The 22,504-nt window shown below is 39.0% G+C and overlaps 1 protein-coding gene across 3 annotated transcripts; it reads right to left on the bottom strand.

Moving 5' to 3' along the window:
* Positions 1 to 347: 347 nt before the first annotated feature.
* On the bottom strand, positions 348 to 9,018 carry CLEC5A (C-type lectin domain containing 5A). Of its 3 annotated transcripts, none has more exons than XM_030308609.2 (7): positions 8,845 to 9,008; positions 8,260 to 8,358; positions 7,372 to 7,431; positions 5,420 to 5,479; positions 4,969 to 5,105; positions 1,750 to 1,853; positions 348 to 570 (listed from the first exon to the last, which is right to left on the bottom strand). In XM_030308609.2, exons 2-7 carry the CDS (start codon positions 8,336 to 8,338, stop codon positions 456 to 458), a joined length of 555 nt encoding a protein of 184 aa, XP_030164469.1. In that variant the 5' UTR covers positions 8,339 to 8,358; positions 8,845 to 9,008; the 3' UTR covers positions 348 to 455. The 3 variants fall into 3 exon arrangements, with proteins under 3 accessions (XP_030164469.1, XP_030164470.1, XP_030164471.1); XM_030308611.2 differs by having other exon boundaries at positions 496 to 570; positions 1,754 to 1,853; positions 8,845 to 9,018; XM_030308610.2 differs by lacking the exon at positions 7,372 to 7,431 and having other exon boundaries at positions 8,845 to 9,006.
* Between the last annotated feature and the right edge of the window lie 13,486 nt (positions 9,019 to 22,504).

The following is a 22,504-nucleotide window of genomic DNA, read 5'->3' on the forward strand; positions in this document are numbered from 1 at the left end:
AAACAGACCTCATCACTATATCAACTGAGTTGTCTATCTAAAAGTGACCCTGTCTCCTGGAGGTGACTGACATCCAGTCCTCCAAAGCAGAAGATCACTTCCAACACAGGCAAGGGCCTCTCATAGTAGAGAGATGGAGAAAGGGATCATTGATTAGATGTCTGGTACAGATCTAAAAAGAGTCACAGCTATGACACTCATAGGAAGTGGAGTGTTGGGGGGAACTGCTGACTCAGAATGGGAAGTTTGTCTCTGTTATGTGTATGCAAGTATATTTGTGGAGGGGCTGGAGCATTAGCCCCAAGGATTTGGTCAGGGAGCTCTGCCAGTAACCCGTGGAAGATGGACACAGTAATTTGATGTTCTGTATTTCCTGTACCAATCCCAATCATATTCTTTTTGCTTTCTCCACAAGTGTGTTTGTTACTCTTGTCAGAGGCCACAGAGAACTGCAATCATTTCGCCAGCTTCTCACAAATCCAGCGCAAGTTGATGTTACATGGTGCAGCATCGAATGTATTTGTTAGGCCTATGGTCACACAGTCGAAGTTCTGATGCTGATTGATAATGCTAAATGGGAAAGGAAGTGTGGTTAAGGCCCATTGTTTCAGTCCTGCCTTTTGCCAATTCCAGTCCCCCTTCTCCTATCCCCAAATCTAGCCCTACGCTGGCCCTTTTCTGTGAGCCTTCTCACAGCCTTCTCCTGTGAGGTGGACTCACAGTCTTGGATTAAATCACTCTTGTGCGTGGGAGAAACATCTCATCTGTCTTTGTCTCCTAGAAATAATGTTTTAGTACTGTATGTGCTATGTTCACAGCAGGAGGATCGAGAGGTTGCTCTTCCTTTCCTAGGCACCAGCTGGCTTTAAGAGAAACTCTGTTGGCCTTTCCCCACCTCTTTTTCTGCCATTCAGCCCCTTTCAATCTGACTGGAAAGGGTCTGGTTTCATGGAAATGCATGAGTTTTGGAGTCAAGTGGATGTGGCAGAGCCACAATTTAATCTACCCAGCTTGGTGATATTCAATACATTTTTAAGCCTCCCATCCTCAGTTCACCTGTCTGTTAAATGAGAATTAATAAAAGCTTTGTCTACAGCATCATTGTGAATACTGCAGGAAATGACATGAGTAAATGCTTAGCAAGTGCCTGGCATTTAGTAGACATTGAATGAATCTTCCTTGCCTTCCTTCTGTGAGAAGCCCAATTATAGGCTGGGGAACTGACTTGCTCTCTGTCTGACTCCACATCTTCTTGTGTATACCAGGAGTGTCACATTCTCCACCAACACTTATGTCCATGGAATGATACACAGGAGGTAGCTCTTGGGAATTGACGTTCATAGCTTTAAGGTATAGACAGTTGCTAATAATAAACTTCCTTTACATAAAGAAGTCCCATCTGAGGAACTTGTAAAAACTTCGTAATAAAATGTAGTCTGTGAGTTAAAAGAGACTTATGAGATATATCAAACAAATGGTATGTATGTGCATTTGTTTGCATCTTGATTTGAACCGAAAAACTCATTGGATGAATACTCTTCTCTCTACTTAGAAATGTTTGACATTTTCCTTACTAAAAGTTTACCAAAAATGTGTCTCTGAGAATAGGTGCACTGGAAGAAAGGAGAGGAATAAAACAGAAAGCCAAGTCTGAGCTTTTGTGCTCTTCCAGGATAAACTCACTGAATCTCAGGTCTGGTCTCTTTAGGCAAACTAAGATCCTTAGAAAAACGTGAGATATTCACATACTTGCCATTGAATGGGGAGTTGTTGATCCAACGCCATGTTTTCTCTGTATCCTGGTATAAGCCAATAAAATACTTCTCAGCACCAATTATGTCCTGCAGAAATTTCTAGAAGTTAAAAAATAAACAGTTCAACAAAAAGGTTTATTTTTTATTTTTTATTATTATTTAAAAATTTTTTTTTTCTGTCGTCTCCCTTGTGCCAAAAGGCCCTGATTATATCTGATTCTGGGAACAGGCAGGCTGGTAAGGGACTCTGGGGCTGGCTGTAGCTGGCATCACCATAAACCCTAGAGTAGTTTTCAGTATACACAGAGCATCAGGATCACCTAGAGGTCTTGTTAAAACACAGCTTGATGGGCTCCTGATTCCTGGGAGGTCTAGTTTAGGGGACCAAGAATTTACATTCCTACCAAATTCCCAGGTGATGCTGATGCTGCTTTCCAGGGACCACACTATGAAAATGAAGAGGAAGGGTACTATATGATCTAAAAAGGGACAATTTCAAATAATTCTTTTTTTACTTAGCATGCCTCTCTGTTTCACTGCCAGAAATTTTACATTCCAAATGAGGTTGGATCGAGTGAATTTCTTGAATTCTTAGCAAGGCAATATAGTTGGGGAGATTTAAAAGTGTGTTGAGAAATAATCAGTGAATTTTGAGTATTTGCGAAATTGACACCAATCTATGATATCTTAGTTTCTTTATTAAACTAATGAATCACAAATCACTCTAGCCAGAAGTCTGGGAGTCCCTGGGCTCTTTTCTGTACTCTTTATAAACCTCCTGTCGTAAGTGAATGGGTATCCAAGTTCACTTGGATATTTCTCTATCCCAGGGTTATTGGCTTTATTCCTCTTTTTCCAATATTCTCCTTCCCTGAAATGTCTCATTTCATTATTCTTTAAGATTAATTACTGTATTTACTTATTTAACAAAGATTTCTTGACTATCCAGTGAGCCATTGTATGAGGCCGGGACATGGAAACAAATTGGTTTCTCCTTAAAAAATTTATGATCTGAAACAAGGGTTGGCAAACTACAGCCAGTGGTCAAAATCCAGACTTTAGCCTGTTTTGTAAATAAGGTTCTAGTGGAACACATCCAGGCCCATTTTTTACATATCATCTATGGCTGCTTTGAGCTACCAGGGCAGCATTAAGCGGTTGTGATAGAGACCGTATGACCTAAAAATATAAAATATTTACTCTCTGACCACCTGACCATTTTTTAAGAAAAATTTTCTGACAAATGGTTTAAAATAAGGGTTCTTAACCCTTAACTCTCTTGCACTGATCCATGGATGGTTATGAAGGGGATTCATGAAGCTGTTGGAACTTTACTCAAAATATTATGCTTATGCAGTGTTTCTGGGAAGAGGTGTATAGCTTTCATCACCATTGTTAAAATGTCAGTGATCCCAACATGTTGAAGATCCACAGGTCTAATAAGAGAAGATAGATGAGTTAATAAGCATAGTGAGGTCTCCCAGGTGTAGAGCTAGGGAATATGTACTAGGTATGGAACAGACAGAAAGGAGGAAGTGATCAATTCTACATGGATTTGGGGTCTTCTAGAAAGATGAAGTGATACTTGAGATGAATTCTGAAAAATAGCTGTTTGTCAGGAAAATGCTAGGGGAGGGTGTGGGATTTCCTGGAAAAGGGAGCATCCGATCACGGGTGGACTGCAGGGCGCCTGAATGTGGTTATGTAGAGGGAGAAGGGAGGCTGGTGGAGAGACAAGACTGGCAAGAAGGGAGGTGCTAGACTACACAAGGCCTTATATGTCATGCTAGGAAAACTGGACTTTAACCCATGTTAATTTGGAAAATGGCACAGACAGTTTAGAGTCTTAGAGATATTTTGTGTGGGTTCTATGGAGGATAGGTAAGAAGGGCAAAATCGGGGGTAAAGAGAGGAGTTGGAAGAATTCTGAAGAAATCCAGGTGAGAGATGAAAATTTTCTTTGGGGACAGAGAGGAAAAGAGTTGGTTAGCAACTAATTTAGGGGAGAAGAGAAGAGGTAAAGTCTCAGAAAACCATCAGCATTCAATCTTGGGTAACATGACTACTCACCAGTATTTAGATCACAAAAGGAGGAAGAGCATTTGAGGTAAAATATAATTTGGCTCAGTTTTGAACATGATGAGTTTGGGGTGCTTTTGAAAGATCAAAGTGGATTTTGATATACAGTCTGGTCTAGAGGAGACTAGCTAGGGATACATACTTGAGATCACTAGCAAATTGTTAGCATGATTTGCTTTTTCTGCAGAATGCCAAGGATGACACTTGAGATGCACCAGAACTTGAGGGTTGAGTAGAGGAAGAGTCAATTTCCTCTACTCAACCCCCTTTTCCCCTCTCCTTTTCTCCTTTCTGCCCCACAGCTTACTCCTGGTTTTCTACTGTAAGACATTTCCCCTTAGCCTCAGGATCTGTAGCATCCTGACCCCTGCTCTTTGTTGGACACCTGTCACCAAGATTCAGAGAGGGCCCTCTTATGAGTTCTCTTCAACCACAGGAGGACTTTATAGATGAGAGGTGAAAGATAGAGGGCAGAGAAGCAGCCGTGGAGTATGTAGCACATGCCTACCACTCAGCAGATGCTGGGATTTGAAGGAGAGGCAATGATCAAGAAGAAAACTTATGATCTAAAATTGATTAGAGCATGGGTTTTAGAGTTAGAGAGAACTCAATTCAATCCTGTCCTGTCATTAGTGTGTGTACAACCTGGGTCAAATTATTTTTCTCTACCCTAGCTTCCTCATATACAAGATATGGGTAATGATACCCCCTCATAATCTTTATGAGGATAAAAAGAGGTAGTAAAATAAAGGTTTTTCCATTGTGTTTCCCTTTTTAACTATCCTAACTGTATACCACTATCCCAGTTCTATGACTTGATGCTTTCATGCACATCAGCTCATTTGGTCATTCCCTGCACTTTAAATGTCCTGACCCATCCTGAGGACTGGACCAGTGCACTGCTAAGCTTCATGGGAGAGACGATACAGTGTGGATTTCCCTAGCTCAAATGACCTGAGGAATATACCCCACTGCTACTGTAGTCTCCCACCTTCCGATTCAGAGCAAGGAGCTTGGGCTCTCAGCCAGCCACCTCTCCATTTCTCACCTCCACCCTGCCCCTACTCTACCAAATCACCCCACCATCTCCACCTGCTGAGGCTACTGTAGCATGGGCTTTTCCCAGTGCACTCACCAGTTTCTCTGGTGTGTTGACAATGGCCAAAGTGGATCCTTCTGTTTTGCAAAAGTCCCTGCTTTTGTTCCAAGACATTTCAAAAGGGGACAACCAAAAGCATTCTCCTTGATGAAAATACCACCTGTTGGGGCAGACTAAAGAAATGCGACAAAAGAGAGTATAGGATTAGTGGTTTGGAGCTTGAACCCTGGAATTAAGTCATAACATAGTAGGGCATGAATGTCTTTATAGCAGTTATATCTCTAGAAATCATCCTCAATCCAGGAAGAAATCCCATGCAGTCTAGTATTAGTTTCCCTGTGGACAACATGACAGGGATGAATTGGAAGGTCTTTATGGCCCTTTTGGGCAAAAAAGTTCCATAAGAAAGGAGGCAATGGGAAAAGTGTCTAAGAATTCAGCACTTAAGAACCTCATGTCGAGGGGAGATAATTGTCATGCACTTTACCTGTTCCATAGCTCTGTGTAGGAAGTAGGGTGACATTACTGCTCCCGAAAGTCAGTGGGACTGAAACAAAAAGAAATTCTGAAGGCAACTGCATCATGAATACAACACAGAGCAGGTACTGAGTCCCTGATTTGTCTCTGGACAGTGGCAAAGACGAGACACTCTTGGCCACCCCCTGCGAGAATTTTTCATTTTCTTTCTTTGAAGCTTCCAGCTAACTACTACTATTTTTTGTCATGCCCTGCACCCCAAGTCCTATTTCATATCTTTGTGTGTGTGTGTGTGTGTGTGTGTGTGTGTGTGTGGCAGTAGGTGTGAAATGTTGAGAAAAAGAACAGGAGAAAGAAGAGGAGTGGGTGAATTTAGTACCAGGAGGGAAATTTCTCACTCCTTTCTATATATACTTTTGACAGTGTTCCCCTCTCCCAGGCGCTGTTTGGAGCACTGCCCTCTGGGCTCCACAGAGCAGGTGCCATTCATCATCCCATGTCTGATCTCCCAACACCCCCCCACCCCACTCCCCACCCCTGTGAGCCCTCCTTCTGCAGGCATCTCTTGGCTCCCTCTTATGGGAACCTGTCAATTCTAAGAATAGAGGCTAACTGGAACTAGGTTCAAGACTGGGGGTACTGGCAGACATGGAGGCAGCTGAACATTCCAGAGATTTCCTACAAGCAGAGTCCGTTTATTTCTTTAAATATAAATAGGGGAACTGATAGGCCTCTAAGAAGTCTCATTTTCCCCGGTTGGCCAAGCAGATATTGCAGTGGCTTCAGACACTGGTCAAAACCTCTCCTCAGCTGCCCAGTTATTTGTCTTGTGTGGTTGAAGACCAATTTAGTTTACCCAGACACCAAATCAGCAACTTAAATTATATTAATGAAACATACAAGTGAGCATTCACTTTTTATTTCAGTCCCCAGCTCAAAGGCTCTTTGTAATGTAAAATAACCTGGTGTTCATGAGAAACTATTTTGGGATTATAGCTGCACAGAACTTTATAAGTATTTCATGAATATTTCCTCCATTTAACTCACTGTTCTGGGAGCCTCAGCTGATATGAAGATGAACAAGAAATTATCTTTCTCCTAAAGATGTTTGTAGTAATTAATGTTTTAAGAGGAAGTGAGAGGGAGGTCCTTGGAAAAGCTTTAAGAGGAGGAGGTTTGATAGGGAAAGCCCTCGTTTTTGCCCCTTCGCTTCTGGCATGGGGCTTTGTGCTTTATAGAGGACAGCTGACTGGTATCTCCTGTTCGCATTCTTCTGTTGGTCTAGCAGAGTGATCGGCACACAAAAAAATACTGATTATAATCTTTGAGGTTTTTTGTGGGACATGTTTTTTTTTTTTTTATGGCAATTCCTATAGGTGTACAACATGTCAGAGTTTATAAGGTACTTTCTCATTACATTATAGTAATTATATACAAATCATCCTCATACCCAGGAGGAAAACTGAGGATCAGAAATTTCAATCAGCTTAGTCTAGGTTTCCCATCGATAAAAGCAAGGAAGTTAATTAGATCCTTTTTCTTCTGGGAGTGCTGCACTTTCCCCCCTCACTTTGAGATATAAACATTGTGTAAGTTTAACTAGGTGTACAAGGTGATGATTTGATCCATGTATATATTACAAAATTATTAACTACACAGTAAGGCTAGTTCACACCCCCATCACGTCACATAATTCCTCCCCCTCTCTTTTTTGGTGGTGAGAATATTTAAGATCTAGTCTCTTAGCAACTTTCAAGTAGTGTGTAATACAGTCTTGTAAACTATAGTCATCACGCTATACATTAGATCCCCAGAATGTATTCTTCTTATAGCAATTAGAGTATCTTTATGGACCCTTCCTGCAAATGAATTTGTTGAGAAAGAAGGGCTGGAGAAAGGTCTGTAAGAAGTCAGCACACAAGAACTTGGAGGTGCAGAGGAGATACTTGTCATGCACATTACCTGTTCCATAGCTCTCTGTGGGAAGGAAGCTGACATTACTTCCGCCAAAAATCTGTGGGACTGCAAAGAAAATCAGTTGTTGGCTCAGTCCCAAAGGTGGCTACACGATGAATATAACAAACCAACATCACTGCGGGGGCTTCTGGGGCGCCATGATTGTTACTGTGTGATCAGAAGCTCTCTGACTCAGATCAGCAAAGATGTGTAGGTGTTTTTTTTTTTTTTTTTTGTAAATGTGTTTACTTATTCATATTCATATTTTCTTACTGTTCTCTTCTGTGATAGGAAATGCAGCTTCAGTTTGAGTCAGAGGGAAGACACCTTTTACTCAACTGCCTCTTTCACTCATGTTTCCTTCCTCATTCATGTTCCCTACCAGTTTCTGGGGCTGGAGAAGATTCTTGCTACAACTGCAGTGAAACCCTTTGCTATGGAGACTCTTCTCCTAAGCATCTGGATGGAAGTTTCTATGGACACAGGGGGAAATCTGTCCTCTAGTAAAATCCCATTACCTTATTATGCAGCTCTTACCTAAGCCTTGTCATTGGGTTGAACTGACACTGATTTTCAAGTTTGAGCAGCAATAAGAAGCACTGACAAGTATTTTACCTCAGATTACCCAACTAACATTGTAGTGGCAAAAGCTTTGTGTGGTGTTCAACCGTCAGACACTGGTCGGTTCTACATACCCAAGGCAGACCAAGGCACCTGGCTCATTGTGTGTGCTGGGAAGTGAGACGAGTATTGTCAGTTGCCCCTACACTGGGTCCCTGCCCTCAACTGGAAAGACTTAGGCGCGTAACCTTTATATTCAACTACACATTTTGGGGAAAAAGTCAAAGAACAAGACCGTATGAGGTTAGGGTAAGAGGTTGCTCAAATACTCACAATAAAGCAGGAAAAAGGTCATTCCAACCATTTTAAGCACCACTATGATAAGCCCAGAGATTATCATATGCCAATTCATGATGAAGGAGATGAGAAGGCCTGTGGGGATTAGAGCGCAGTACCACATTCAGCATCTGGGAACAAGGCTTCTTTCCAGCAGGACTTATGCCTCTTTTCCAGAGCACCCTTGGGGGGCTTGGAAGGCAGGCATGCCATTGACAGCTAGCTACAAGTATGAGATTTGACCCATGCCCAGAAGATGCATAGGATCTTGTACTGATGGAATGCTCCCTCTCCTTCACCCACACTTTAGCTCTAGACTTTATCCATGTCTATTTGTGGCCTCCTAAACTCTGTCTAATGAAATAAATGCTCTCCTGGACTCTTTGAGAACCTTTAGCTTTGAAATGACCCTGATCTCTGGGACCTACTCTGTGGTCTTGGCCATACAGACTACAGCTGTCAGAAGACCCAGTCTCTAAAAGCCTATGCCAGGACTCTTGACAGACAGGACAGGTGTCCCTGAAGGTCTTGGCATTGGGGAAGGGCCAACAATCTGTGCCGAGAACAGACAAACAGACTCACCTGCTCTCTCTTGGGAAGGTTGGCTTAGTTTGCAGATGGGGTCTTATGCTTGGTGTGGTGGGGAGAGGCACCTTCAGAGAATATGCTCCTTCTGTTCAAGCACCGTCCTTCCTTCTTCACACAGTGTTTCTATCTTAGCAGCATCCCTGAGCAAACACTTCTTCCCGTTAAGTCTTCTTGGCAATGGGAGTGGGTGGGGCAAGGAGGAGAAGGGAGTTTTTAGACTCTGCAAGAGGAAGCTTCCTGCCAGAGGGGATCTAGTAAAGGGGAACATTTTTAGAGGACTTTGGAAAACCACCTTGACACAGACTCACCCTTTCTATGTGTCTGAATCTACGTGAAATACAGTAGAAAGGAAAGGTAGTAAAAGGTTAACAAATAGGGAATCTGGGTGAAGGATATCTGGAAATTATTTGTACTTTCCTTGCAACATTTCTGCATAGCTGAAATTATGTCAAAAATAAAAATTTTAAGCAAAAGAAATCCATCTGAAGTCACTAATGTTAATGAGAAGGTCCACTCACTGTCTGCTCCATTCACTGTCATACAGCTCTGCACAGTACCTTTTATCATGGACTCCTCTCTGGTCCCAGACCAGGTGCCACCTGAAGATGGGGACCATTCAGTATTTTTGAGCATGGCACTCTGCTAGATAGGAGGAAGTGAAGTGAGGGTGAACAATACTAACGTCTTATTATCAGGGAATTTTTACTGCATATTAAATTTGAAGTTTTCCTTTTATTATATTTCCCTAATAGAAAAGCTACATGTGCTTATTACAAAAAATGGTTAGAAAATATTCACAGGGAAAATTGAAAAAACAAAAATGTCTACATAAATCCACACATTCAGCTGTGATCACTGTTAACATCTCTGGTCGTATATTCTTTCTAAATGAGTAGATAATAGAAAGATAGATGGTAGATTAGATAGATAGATAGATAGATAGATAGATGATAGATTAGATAGATAGATAGATAGATAGATAAATAGATGACAGGTAGATACTGGTTCATTTAGAAAAATGATATCGTATTATATATGTTGTTTGTAACCAAATCCTATAGGTTAAGCGAGCACTATATGGATATCCTTCCATATTAAAATATGGATTTTGGTAATGTATTATTTTAAAGTTTATTTATTTATTCATTTATTTATTTTAAAGTAATCTCTATATCCAACGTGGCCTAGAACTCACAACTCTGAGATCAAGTCACATGCTCCACCAACTGAGCCAGCCAGGTGTCCTGGTAATATATTATTTAATATACATATAGTATATAAGTATAAACATATATGATTTACTTAACAATTGACATCTGTAATCCTTCGGGTAAAGTGTAGTGGATGTGAAAAAAAGTTTTAAGTTAGTCCTGGGTTACTGGTAACTTTAAGTTAGTCTTGGTTACTGCTTCTGCCATTTACTAGCTAGGATGTCCTTGACTAAGTTCCTTAATCTCTTTCCATTTCTTCATTTAGTAATAGGAGTAATTATAGTAAATGCCAGATAACATTGTTGTGAGAATTAGCCAAGGTAATGCTTACAATTTTATTAGCATGATACCTGTCACCTTGATATAATTTCTTAGTACTCTACCTATTTTGTAATGTTGACATCAAAAGCTTTTGGAGTCCACAGCCCATTTGGGAAGATTACTGGAAAGGGCCTTCTAGCTGCATGGTTGTAAGGAAGGTGTCATACATTGTTCTCTGAAGAAAGATGAGATCACTGTAATCCTCAATCAGATGTTATAGGCTGAGATATAAGATTTTCTGCTTTGTGGGTCCAATTAGACATTTTTCCTCCAGACCAAGCCCTAAAAATACAGGAGAAAGTCTTTCTTAAAGAAGAAAACTGAGTTTAATGGGTATAGAGTTTGATTTTACAAGAAGACAAGAGCTATGGAAATGGATGGTGGTGATGGCTGCACAAAATTGTGAGTGCACTTACCAGTGGTCAAGGTGGAAAATTTGATGTATATTTTACCACCATTAAAATATTGAAAAAGAAACCCTGAAGTTTGACTTTGGTAGTCTTCACATGATATTAAGATGAAAATGCAGTCTTTAGGATGTATATTATGCAATATGATAATTGTCTTTCTAAGACAATGGAGTCCCCTGTAAACTGAAAGCACCAAAGAGATCAGGGAGATAGAAAGCCTTTCCCATACCTGTTTTTGGAAAAACTTTGAAAGGGACACAGTATATAGCTAAACAAGGCTTCTGGGTATACTCTGGGTGTGTTGGGGGGAAAATAGCATGTGTGTGTGTGTGGGGGGGGAATTGAAATGGATAGTCATTAACAGCTCTTCTAAGGAAGAACAGAAGTAGGGACAATGGAGTATCCCTTCCCTCAGCTTCCAGGATCAATGATTAAAGCGGCCAGAGTATGGCACCAAATAGATGGATTGCCTGTTTTCAGAATCTACACCCTGTGATGACAATGGCAGCAAAAATACCAGTGACAGTGGGGACTGCGACTGCCCTCTTTGGACTGATAAGCAACCATGGATATCGTGTGGAGGTATCTGGGAAGGAAATCTAGAAGAAGGGGCTCTTATGATTCATTGCTTGGTGTTTTGGAGTAGTATCAATATGACCGTTTACAAAAATGACTACATTTTATACCTCACACACAGAAAGATAGACGAATCCTGTCTCTTGAGCTTTATTAGGCACATATACATTTAAATGTATGTATGTCCCTCACTCTATATTGCAGGAATTCTTTCAAGCAGTTTAATGAGAAAACTTGGAAATTGAAAGAGACCTGTTGTTTCCTCTTTTCTTCCCAGTCCCAATCTTGAAAGGATTGTCAGTTTTTACTGCCTCCTCTCCCTTGCCTCCCACTTTCTCCTCAGCTCACTCCAGTCTGAATCCCACCATGACTACATCATGAAGTAATGATTCCTACTCAATAGTTAAATGAATACCATTTGGTCTTCAAATTTCCTGATCTTGAACAGGGCCCCACAGCATCTTATGTTGTATACTTTTCCTTGACCTCCATGACTCCACGTTCTCCTGGTTTCCCGTCTTTCTCTCTAGACTCTCTTTACTTTCTTCTCTGCCTATTCCTAAAATTATATACTTATCCCTCTTCTCTTCCAAGTCTCATGGTTTCAGTCACCATGCTCATGAAGATGATTCTCAAATCTTCACTCTGAATTTCAGATCTGTGTATCTTTTGGCTAGTTTCACTTTTCACTGAGATGTTCCACAATCTGGAGTTCACATATCCCTAAATATATTAATTAATTAATTAATTAATTAACTCTCTTTTAAAACACATTTATCCTCTTATGTTCTCTGTCTCAGAATGTGAAGATCATCTGTTCAGTTTCCCAAATCATAGAAGGTGGGTCTTCTCCTTGGCTCCTCTCTCTCTTCCCTCTCTCTTCTCTTCTCTTCCCATCCACTCGAACTCCACACCATGATGATTCTGTCTCCTCAAGTGTGTCAGACCTGTGTTCTTGCCTCCTTTTTCACAGCTGCCCCTTGCGGTCTCACCAGCTCTCCCTTCCATCTTCTCAACTATCTCCAAAAAACCCTCTCACCATACTCTTGCTTCAACAGTTCACTCTGCAGTCAGGATGATTTTTCTAAAATGCAGACTTGATTAGATCATTTCCCGGATGAAATGTGTGAGTAACTTTCCGTTGCTGTTAGCATAAGGTTTGGGTTCCTCATTGTGGTCTATGAGTCTTTGTGTGTTCATTATTGCAGCAAATGTTGCTGAGTGCTTGCCATGTGCCGGACATGTTTCTTGGGATGTGTGTTCTGGTTTTTCTGTGCATCTCAGGATACCACATCTACCCATGCACCGTCTGCTAGCAACACTACACTTCTAGTTCTTTATTCACTCTCCTGGATCCAAGTCTTCACATATTCACCTGACATATATTTATTGAGCACATAATATGTGCAAAGCCGTAATTGAATCACCTCGCCTCTCCCAAGGACATATACATTCTTATATATTCTCTTTAACTAGATAATTTTGACTCATTCTTTGAGTCTAAGGGGAAATGTGACTTCATTCAGGAAAATCTCCCTGATTCTCCTTTCTTGGGTTTAGGTGCCCTTTATCTATGGACTCATGATATCATGTCCTTTTTCCCTGAGGGCTAAGGTAAAGGCATGATAAAGTACTTGTTTGCTTCCCCTGCTAGACTCTATGAAGTCATGAAGACGGGGCTGAGCTTATTTTCATCAGCACTGGAACCCTGGCATATCCACAGTGTGTGGAACACTGCACTGTGGCATTAGGCTTCTAGGCTTGCTGGATTTTTATCATGTACTCGCGGGAATATGGTAGGGCCTCTAAAATACTTTTAATCAATTAAAAATGTATGTAATATTCTATGTGCAAATTAAGTCATTTTCAATAAGGATAATTTAAGAGCCAGACCACCTCTGAAGGTATTGATTCCTGGTTAGAAAATGTCATATCTTACTTAAATAACCATCCTGAAGTATGGATTGTGACTATAGTACCTCAAATGATAACTAACCACCTCCTAGTTTATATAGAGTTCATTTGTGTTCACATATATGTTACTAATACTGTATCATTTTAAAGTACATTGCCACTCAGACAATGCAAGCCCCAAAATTCATAGAATGCATGGAATAAGTCTGCTTTTGGAATAACAAGAAGAATCCTCCATTAGAACAGTATTATGTATACTCAAACCTGAAGAGTCAAGAGCTGGAGGTGAGGGGCGGCTAGAGAGCCTGGAATGGAGAAGCTTTAGAGCCTCTGGAAAGGTTGTCAGGTTCTGGAACCTACCAGGAGCAGCATGGAAACCCTAATAGTTGGCTTCCACTTTGTGCAGTGACTCACTGAATAAATTAGAAGTCGTGCTGCAGAGAAGAGTCATCCAATTGGATAATGAGGGCATTTCTGCATTACTAGCAAGCTCCCGTGGCAAAAAAAAGAGCTATACTCAGTGGTTAGATTTCTGCTCAGATTGTCTCTAGTTGGGCAAAACAGAACTGAGGAGGTAAAAATAACTTTCTCCATGTTTCTTCATCAGACCCTATAAAATTTGACCCTTTCAATATTGATCCCATCCCATTGCGACCTTGAATGTGGGGAGGACGTCCTCATCTCCCACTTCAGAGTTTAACATAGAGGAGAATACAGTCACTCAAATAAGTGAACCTTGTGAAGAAAGACATGCACATCTGTCTGTGCCACAAAGTCCTTAGGAGACACAGGAGATGCTGGAAAACATCCTCTTGTGTTTTCATTGAAATTTTAAAGAACATTGACTGGTCCTATAAAAAGAATGTGCCCTAATATTGTGAATGGATGAATAAATGCTTTGAGATGTATTGGCTGATGTTTGAAGCAATTAGTGGAGTGAAGGGTTCCAAATAGCAGATTAGATACTGCAGAAAAAGAATGAGAATATTTGAAGATAGTACTAAAGTGTCAATTCAGAATTCATAGAGAGAGGGAAAAAAAGAAAGAAATGTGATTAGAGGAGGAAGAGGATGTGGTGCTGGATCCAACAGAACTGTTACATACACTGTGCCTTGCAGAAGAGAGAACACAAAAACTTCATAATAAATATAAGAGCAGCAATAATCAAAGAAATTGTGGAAGAAATGTAAGCAAAAAAATAAAAAGCTGAAAGTTACACAAAATCAATGAAAAGGGATCCAAACCTACAAAACTGGGGATTTCTTTTAAAAAGTGTAAAATGAGGGGCACTTGGGTGGCTCAGTCGGTTGGGCGTCCGACTTCGGCTCAGGTCATGATCTCCTGGTTCGTGAGTTCAGCCCCACGTTGGGCTCTGTGCTGACAGCTCAGAGCCTGGAGCCTGCTTCGGATTCTGTGTTTCCCTTTCTCTCTGCCCCTCTCCCACTCGTGCTCTGTCTGTCTGTCTGTCTCTCTCTCAAAAATAAATAAACATTTTTTAAAAAGAGTAAAAAGAAAACACAGTGTAGAGGGCTTTGGGTAGAAAGATCTATGAAAGAAGTAACATATTAGGTTTGTTTGGGATCTTTGTTTAAAAAAACTCTAAGTCCCAGAAGATCATAAATCAACATCTAGAGTTTTGATGGGGATGTTCAGGAACCAATAGAAGTGAAATACATGACAGAGTTTAACTTAAACTTGCTCATGGGATATGGTTGGTAGAACTCCACATTGGGAGAGCCCAGAGCCTGTCTGTGGTCCCTGGGGTCCAATCCTAACTGATGGGAAGCCTGATAGGAGGCAGGAGTCTACCCTTCTTTCTAGTCTGGAAACTCAGCAACCTTCAGGAGAATTTTCTTGGAGCGATGTTCTTGTTTTGTTACCCTTAATAGAAAAATGACACCTGAATAGAATAATTCACCATTACATTCTGGATTATTTGATCCGAATAGCACCTTCTTAAGAGCTTCTCTCATGGTTCTTAGTCTCCTGTGAGCAAGTGCTCAAGCAGAAAAAAACGCTTTCACACCACATGAGAGAGAGGTTGTGAATTGGTAACACAGGTGGTCCACAGATCGCGTTCAGCATGTGGCTATACTGTGTTTGATTTGTTCAGTGTTTTAAGAAACTTGAGCCAACATTTTGAAATTTTGGAGCTTTCAACAGATACCCAGGTATCTAGAAGTTCTTATGCTGCTGAGAGCACAATCCCACAAAGGGCAGTTGGCTGGAGGCTAGAGCAGGAGTCTGCTGACTGGGTCTGTCTCCAGTCTCGCCACCGAGGTGGCTAGAATCCAATTGCCATTGTCTTGCTTGCAAAGCTGTTTAGTGTTTCTTTTGTTTTGTTGTTTTTTTTGTTAGAGTAGAGCAAGAGTCAGGCCTCTACTGAAAGAGGGAAAACAGGATGAGGCCACATGCTTCTAGAAAAATGGGAGAGAATGCATTTCTTTGTGAAAAGTAAAATTTTTCTTAAAAAAAAAATTAAGTACTGAAAATTTGAAATACGCTTTGCCAAAAAAAATGTAAGAGACCATTACAAAACAAATCAAAGAACAATTGCTATATAGAAAAGATATGTGATGAAAATTTAATGAACTGAAAGAAAGAACTAGAATTTCCACAGGATTAATTTCTGAATGCAGATAAATTAGGTGACGGCTCTTGTAAAAAAAAAAAAAGTGCCCATAAAATCTTTTACAATGCATTTCTGAAAGAATGTCTGTGGAGAGAACGAGAGATTATAACTCTACATAGTCAAACATTCACGAATACATTATAGCCAGAATACTGTATATTCAGAATATTGAACATAGCTGAGAATTTGCTGGAGAAGAATGAAATAATCCGTAATATTTTATAATTGCAGCTGATATAACAAACATGTAATGATAATTCCAAACAATAGCTATATTTACCTGTGGCACTGAAGAAAAAGGTTTTGTACTAAACCAAACCTATAACATAAATATATCATATTGGATATAATATCTTAAATAATAAAAAATACAAATTGAAAATTCAAAATGTTTAATTATTAGATTATGTTTTCATAATTTTATAGTGTTTTTGATTTGGAACTTGAGGCCTAATACTTTTTCTTCTACAGATTACAATTTCAGTTTAATCTTGTGCATTGAGATTTTAACCAGACGCAATATTGAATTGGATTCTGCTTCATAATGGAAAATAGTTGTTTTCAAGTAGATTTTTAAAGATATGAATAGAATGATAGCTGAACAATTTTGAAATCAGAGAACATATGTTGAAATTAATCTTTTATTTTGTAACTTCAGAAATTTATTCCATGTCATCTGTTTCACTTCTGAAAATTATTGGCATAGCAATAGGCTAGATTATTTAGTGTTAAAAAAAATTTTTTTAGGCTAGATTATTTAGTGTTAAAAAATTTTTTTCCAAAATCAGACTTTTTGTAGAAAGAGTGAAGCTAATTTATACACTTGTGTATCTATACATGAATGTTCCGGCAAAGAAGTGTCCAAGATGTTTGAATAGCTTGTAATGCCAACAAAAACAAAGCTGAGTCTTTGGTGCAATCTTTTTAAAAAAAAAATGTATCTTGTTACGTTTCGTGTGCACAAAGAAGAATAAGGAAGAATATAATGAATGCCCATCTCCTAACCCCAGAAATGAAACATCAGAACATTAAAGGAAAGTCCTTTTTGTACATTCACCAAGAAAGAGCATTCTGTTTCACTTCTGCCACCAGAAACCACTCTCCTGAATTTGATGTTTGTGATTCTTGCATATTTTTTCATACTTTATTATGCACTTATTTAACTCTATATAATATGTGGTGGTGTTTTAAAGGTATTTAAGACCTACGTAAATAGTATCATAATGTACCAGTTCTCCTAAAACATGCTTTTTACGTTTGACAGTATGTTTGTGAAGTGATCCGTGTCCAATTTCGTATACAATTGCATACATATATCACAACTTATTCATCCGTGCGTCTATTAAGAGACATTTTGGCGTTTCAAATTTAGTCAGCTGTTGTAGCTGAGATTTGAAACTGTCAGGCATTGTGACTCTGGAATATTCCCTAACTGCACTACAAATTGTAACTCTCTATGAGTTTGTATCCTCGAAGCAAAGAGTGGCTAGAGAAAGCATCCATACCTGATATTTCTTCAAAGTTATTGCTCGAAGATCCAAATAGAAAATGAAAGAAAAAAGATGGTGCAGTAGAAAATCCCAGGTTCATTATGCCAAAGTAAATTCTGTGTATAAACAATTGCTCAGTTCCATCTAGTGTTTAGACAAGTCTCAGAGGCCCTCAAATGTCACCTCCCCCAGGGAGCCTGCTAATCGTTCCAAGGCTGGAACATTTGAGATGAATGCTGGAAATCCTTAGTTCGTAGATGGGTGGTTAGGTTTCTTACGTTTCCTGCGTGTATGTGTGCTTTCACTTATGAAGATTTCCACTGCCTTGCTGGCCAAACTGGAAGGTGCCAGGAGACCTTAATTTTGTTTGCACTTGGCAGATGCTAATCCTCAGCAAAACAGGGAAGTGCACACACTGTCCCAGCTCTTTTTCGGTTTCCCCTACCTCCGCTTTTGGCGTGAATACCCCTCAGCTATATAAGAAAAACTGCTGAATAATTAGGAGGAGAAATTATCTAGGGTGAGAGATTTGGGGGCGTTTCCACCAAGTACTTACAAAAGGAGTTGTGCATATTTAGGGCCTCCTTTGTATAGAGAGCTTAGGGTGGACTCCTATACCAACATCTCCTTCTCGCCCCAATACCTTTTGAAAGCATGATAGCTTCTCAGGCAATATTTCAGTGAGTGGCACCATTAAATAAATAAATAAAGTTTATTTAAGCTCAGTCATAAACATGTTAAATTAACTACACATTGTGAACAAAATAGACAAAATAGAATAAAATGTATTATGAAAGAGGCCCCGTGACTATTTATCTTTTTTTCTTTTGATTACTGAAGTTAATCCTCTGTTATTTAGACTTCCCACTGAGTCTGAGACGGGACATTCTAAGAATAATGCTTTTTCTTCCTGGTCCACAGCTAACTGAAATGTTATACCTTCCTTCTGTGTCTGTTCGTGGACTTACTGGTTCCATTTATAGATTGTGCATCACACATCGTATCATAGATCTTTGGGTTGCAAGTGTAAGAACTTCAATCCAAACACATTTAGACAAAAATAGTATGTATTTGTTTTTTTTTTAATTTTTTTTAACATTGATTTATTTTTGAGAAACAGCATGAGACAAAGCATGAGCAGGGGAGGGGCAGAGAGAGAAGGAGACACAGAATCTGAAGCAGGCTCTAGGCTCTGAGCAAGCGGTCAGCACAGAGCCTGATGCGGGGCTCGAACCCACGAACTGTGAGATCATGACCTGAGCTGAAGTCGGACGCTCAACCGACTGAGCCACCCAGGCACCCCAAAAAGTAGTATGTATTTGGCTCATAGACTATGATAAAGGATTTCACAGTCAAACCTAACCAGGGCAAGGATGTAGTTGGACTTTGGAAATATCAAGAATCAAATAAAACCAGGTTTTGCCATTACCCACCTCTTGTTTGTGCTCATTTCTGCTTGGAATAGAATATGGCAGGAAACTAGCCATGAGAAGTTGCTGGATTTCATGTCTCACAAAATTTTCTTGGATCAGGTTTAAAAGGTCCAACAGGTAGACCATGATGGGGCTTCAGTTCTTCAAAATGCACTCTTCAAATATGGTCAGGAGCAAGGATCCTGGTGCACATCGTAGTTGTAGCATGAGGAGCAGGTGGTGGAGGCAAAGAAAGTGCCAGGAAGGCAATGAACAAAAATCTAGTCCATTCCAAGTATCCTCACTACCTCTTATCCCACTTGCTCCTCCCATAAATTTACAGCCTCCAACCTTGACAGTATGTTTTTTTCCTCTACCTTTATAACCCAATTCAAGATTTACAGTTTTCAGAATAGCTTCCCTTTTGATGATGACAAGTCTATTGGTTCTGTCTTCTGATCTGAATTTCAGTTCATTTCCAAAACTAAGCTGGTGTTTTCCAATTAAATAACATGATACCAACCCAGTTGCAGTAAGTTCCACACCACATATACCATTTCCTCAAATTCAACCCCACTTACTTTCTCAACTTCTTTATTTTTGTTAGTTATATCCTATTACAACACACTCACACACTGAAAACCTTGATTCTTCCTCGTCTATCAACCACCATATCAAGGTGCTAGTTGATGAGTTTTTCAAAAGTTCTCTCATATTTATTCTGTATTCTCCATTTGTACTACCACATCCTAGTCCAAATCTCTCATTGCAGTTGAAGTTCAAATGGTTCAAACCCTTTGCCTGCAACTCTTTGAATCAATATTAGACAAATCTTTATAAAATCGCTGCTGTGATCACATCACTTCCCTATTTAAGGTTTTTTCATAACCACGTCACATGAACAGCCTCAACTTTTGAGTCTTGGAGAAGATATTTGTACACTACACATGTGTTAAGGGATCAACATGCAAAATATAAAAAGGATCTCGTACAACTCAATAGCGAAAGAATAAACAGCCTGATTAAAACAATGGGCAGAGGTTCTCAACATCACTAATTATCAGAAATGCAAATCAAAACCACAATGAAAGCCATGTCACACCTGTTAGAATAGCTACTCTCAAAAAGACAAGGGGCGCCTGAGTATCTTGGTTGATTATCTGACTTTGGCTCAGGTCATGATCTCACAGTTCGTGAGTTAGAGCCCTGCGTTGGGCTGTGTGCTGACAGCTCTGAGCCTGGAGCCTGTTTCGGAATCTGTGTCTCCTCCTCCTCTCTCTCTGCCCTCCTTGCTTGTGCTCTCTCTCTCTCAAAAGTAAATAAAGAAACTTAAAAAAAAAAAAAGAGCTGGGGTGCCCAGGTGGCCTCAGTAGCTTAAGTGTCTGACTCTTGATTTCTGCTTAGGTTATGATCTCCCAGTTCATGAGTTGGAGCCTCCTCATTGGGCTCTATGCTAACAGTACTGAGCTTGCTTGAGATTCTCTCTCTCTCTCTCTCTCTCTCTCTCTCTCTCTCTGGCTCCCCTCCCCCACTAGTTCTGTCTCTATCTCAAAATAAATAAATAAATAGAAAAAAAAAGACAAGAGCTGACAATGCTGGTGAAGAGGTGGAAACATTTGTGCGCTGTTGGTGGCAACATGAATTGGTACAGCCACTGTGGAAAACAGTATGGGGGATACTCAAATGTTAAAAGCACAACTACCATATGATCCAGCAGTCCCACTTTTGAGTATGCATCTAAAGAAATGAAAATAGGATATGAAGAGATACCTACACTTCCATGTTTATTGTAGCATTATTCACAATGGCCAAGATATGGAAATTACCTAAGTATCTATGGTGGATGAATGGACAAAGAAAATGTAATATATATACTCAGCCATAAAAAAAAGAAGGAAGCCTTGTGATTTGTGACAATATGGATGGATCTTGAGGGTATTATACTAAGTGAAATAAGTCAAAGACAAATACTGTATGATCTCACTTACTTTAAGATCTAAAATCATTGGACTTATAGAAACAGAGAGGAATGGTGGTTGCCAGGGCTTGGGGGGTAGGGGAAATAGGGGAAATGGGGGTAGGGGAAATAGTGTTGGTCAAAGGCTACAGACTCTCAATTATAAGATGAATAGGTTCTGGGGATCTAACATGAAACATGGTGACTAGAGTTAACAATATTGTGTTCTGTACTGAAAGTTCTATGAGAGTAAGATTTAATACTTGTACCATGACCAGAGAAAACAACAAATGGTAATTATGTGAGACAAAGGAGGTGTTAACAAATTTTATTGCGGTAGATATTTGCAATATATGTGTATCAAATCATCACATTGTACACCTTAATATTATAAATGTTATAGGTCAATTATATCAATAAACATAGGAGAGATACAATATATTGAAATTGTGAGATATGGCAAACATATTTAGCAGAAAACTTAGAGCCTTAAATGTTTATGTTAGAGCAGAAAAAAAAAAGATTTAAAATCAGTAATATAATTCTCTGCCTTAAGAAGCTAAATCGGCAGAGAAATTGAACCTACAAAACTAGGAGGAAGAACATAGTAAATAATAGGAAATAATGAGTAGAAGAAAATAAAAGTAGAGGTAATAAAATGAAACAAGAAGTTTATTCTTGGAAATATTATCAATAAATTGATAAATCCCTAACTAAATGATAAATTCAAAAGAGAACAAAAGTTACCAAAATTGAGAATGAAAGAGAGGATCTCAAAACAAATGTACAGACATTAAAATGATAATAAAGGGATATTAATCACATTTATGGCAATAAACTTAAAAACTTATAAATAGACAAATTATTTGAAAACTATAACTTAACAAAATAGACACAGTAAGAAATAAAAAAATCTTGGTAATACTATGTAAATTAAGTAAATTATAATTATAATAATTTGGAAAACCTCCCTGAACAGAAAATTTCAATCCCATATGATTTCTCTGATTAATGCTACCAAATATTTAGGGAAAGAATAATACCAATTTTACACAAAGTCTTCAATAAAATTAAGATGGAGGAAACATTTTCCCACTTGTGTTATGAGGTCAGAATAACCCCAATACCAAACTTGAAAAAGGTATTAAGAATATATAGAAAGGTTAGTATTCTTCACGAACATAGATGCAAAAATTCTTAACAATATATTAGAAAGTCAAATAGAACAACACATAAAATAATAATACATATAATACATTATGACTAAGTGAAGACTTATCCCAGGAATATAAGATTGATTTAACATTTAAAAATTATTCAGTGTAAATCTTTGTTTTAACAAAGTAGAGGAGAGAAATTATACAATCATCTCAATAAATATAGAAAAAACTTTTGATAAATTCAACCCTCATTAATAATAAAAACTCTTAACACACTAGGAAATAAAATGGTCTTTCTTAATCTGATAATGAGAATTGTAAGAGATCTATAGCTAACATTGTACTTGATGACAAAATACTGATGTTTCCCCCTTAAGATCAGTCATGAGGCAAGGATGTATACTCATGTTACTACTAATCAATATGTACCTAAAGATCTCAGCCAGTGGAATAAGGTAATAAATGAAGGGCATAAAGATTGGAAGGAAGAAGTAAAACTGTCTCTATTTGCTAATGACATGATATTTAAGTATAAAATTTGAAAGAATCTACAAACTACTAGAAACTATAA

This window comes from Lynx canadensis, chromosome A2 (assembly GCF_007474595.2).
Source record: "Lynx canadensis isolate LIC74 chromosome A2, mLynCan4.pri.v2, whole genome shotgun sequence".
NCBI lineage: Eukaryota > Metazoa > Chordata > Mammalia > Carnivora > Felidae > Lynx > Lynx canadensis.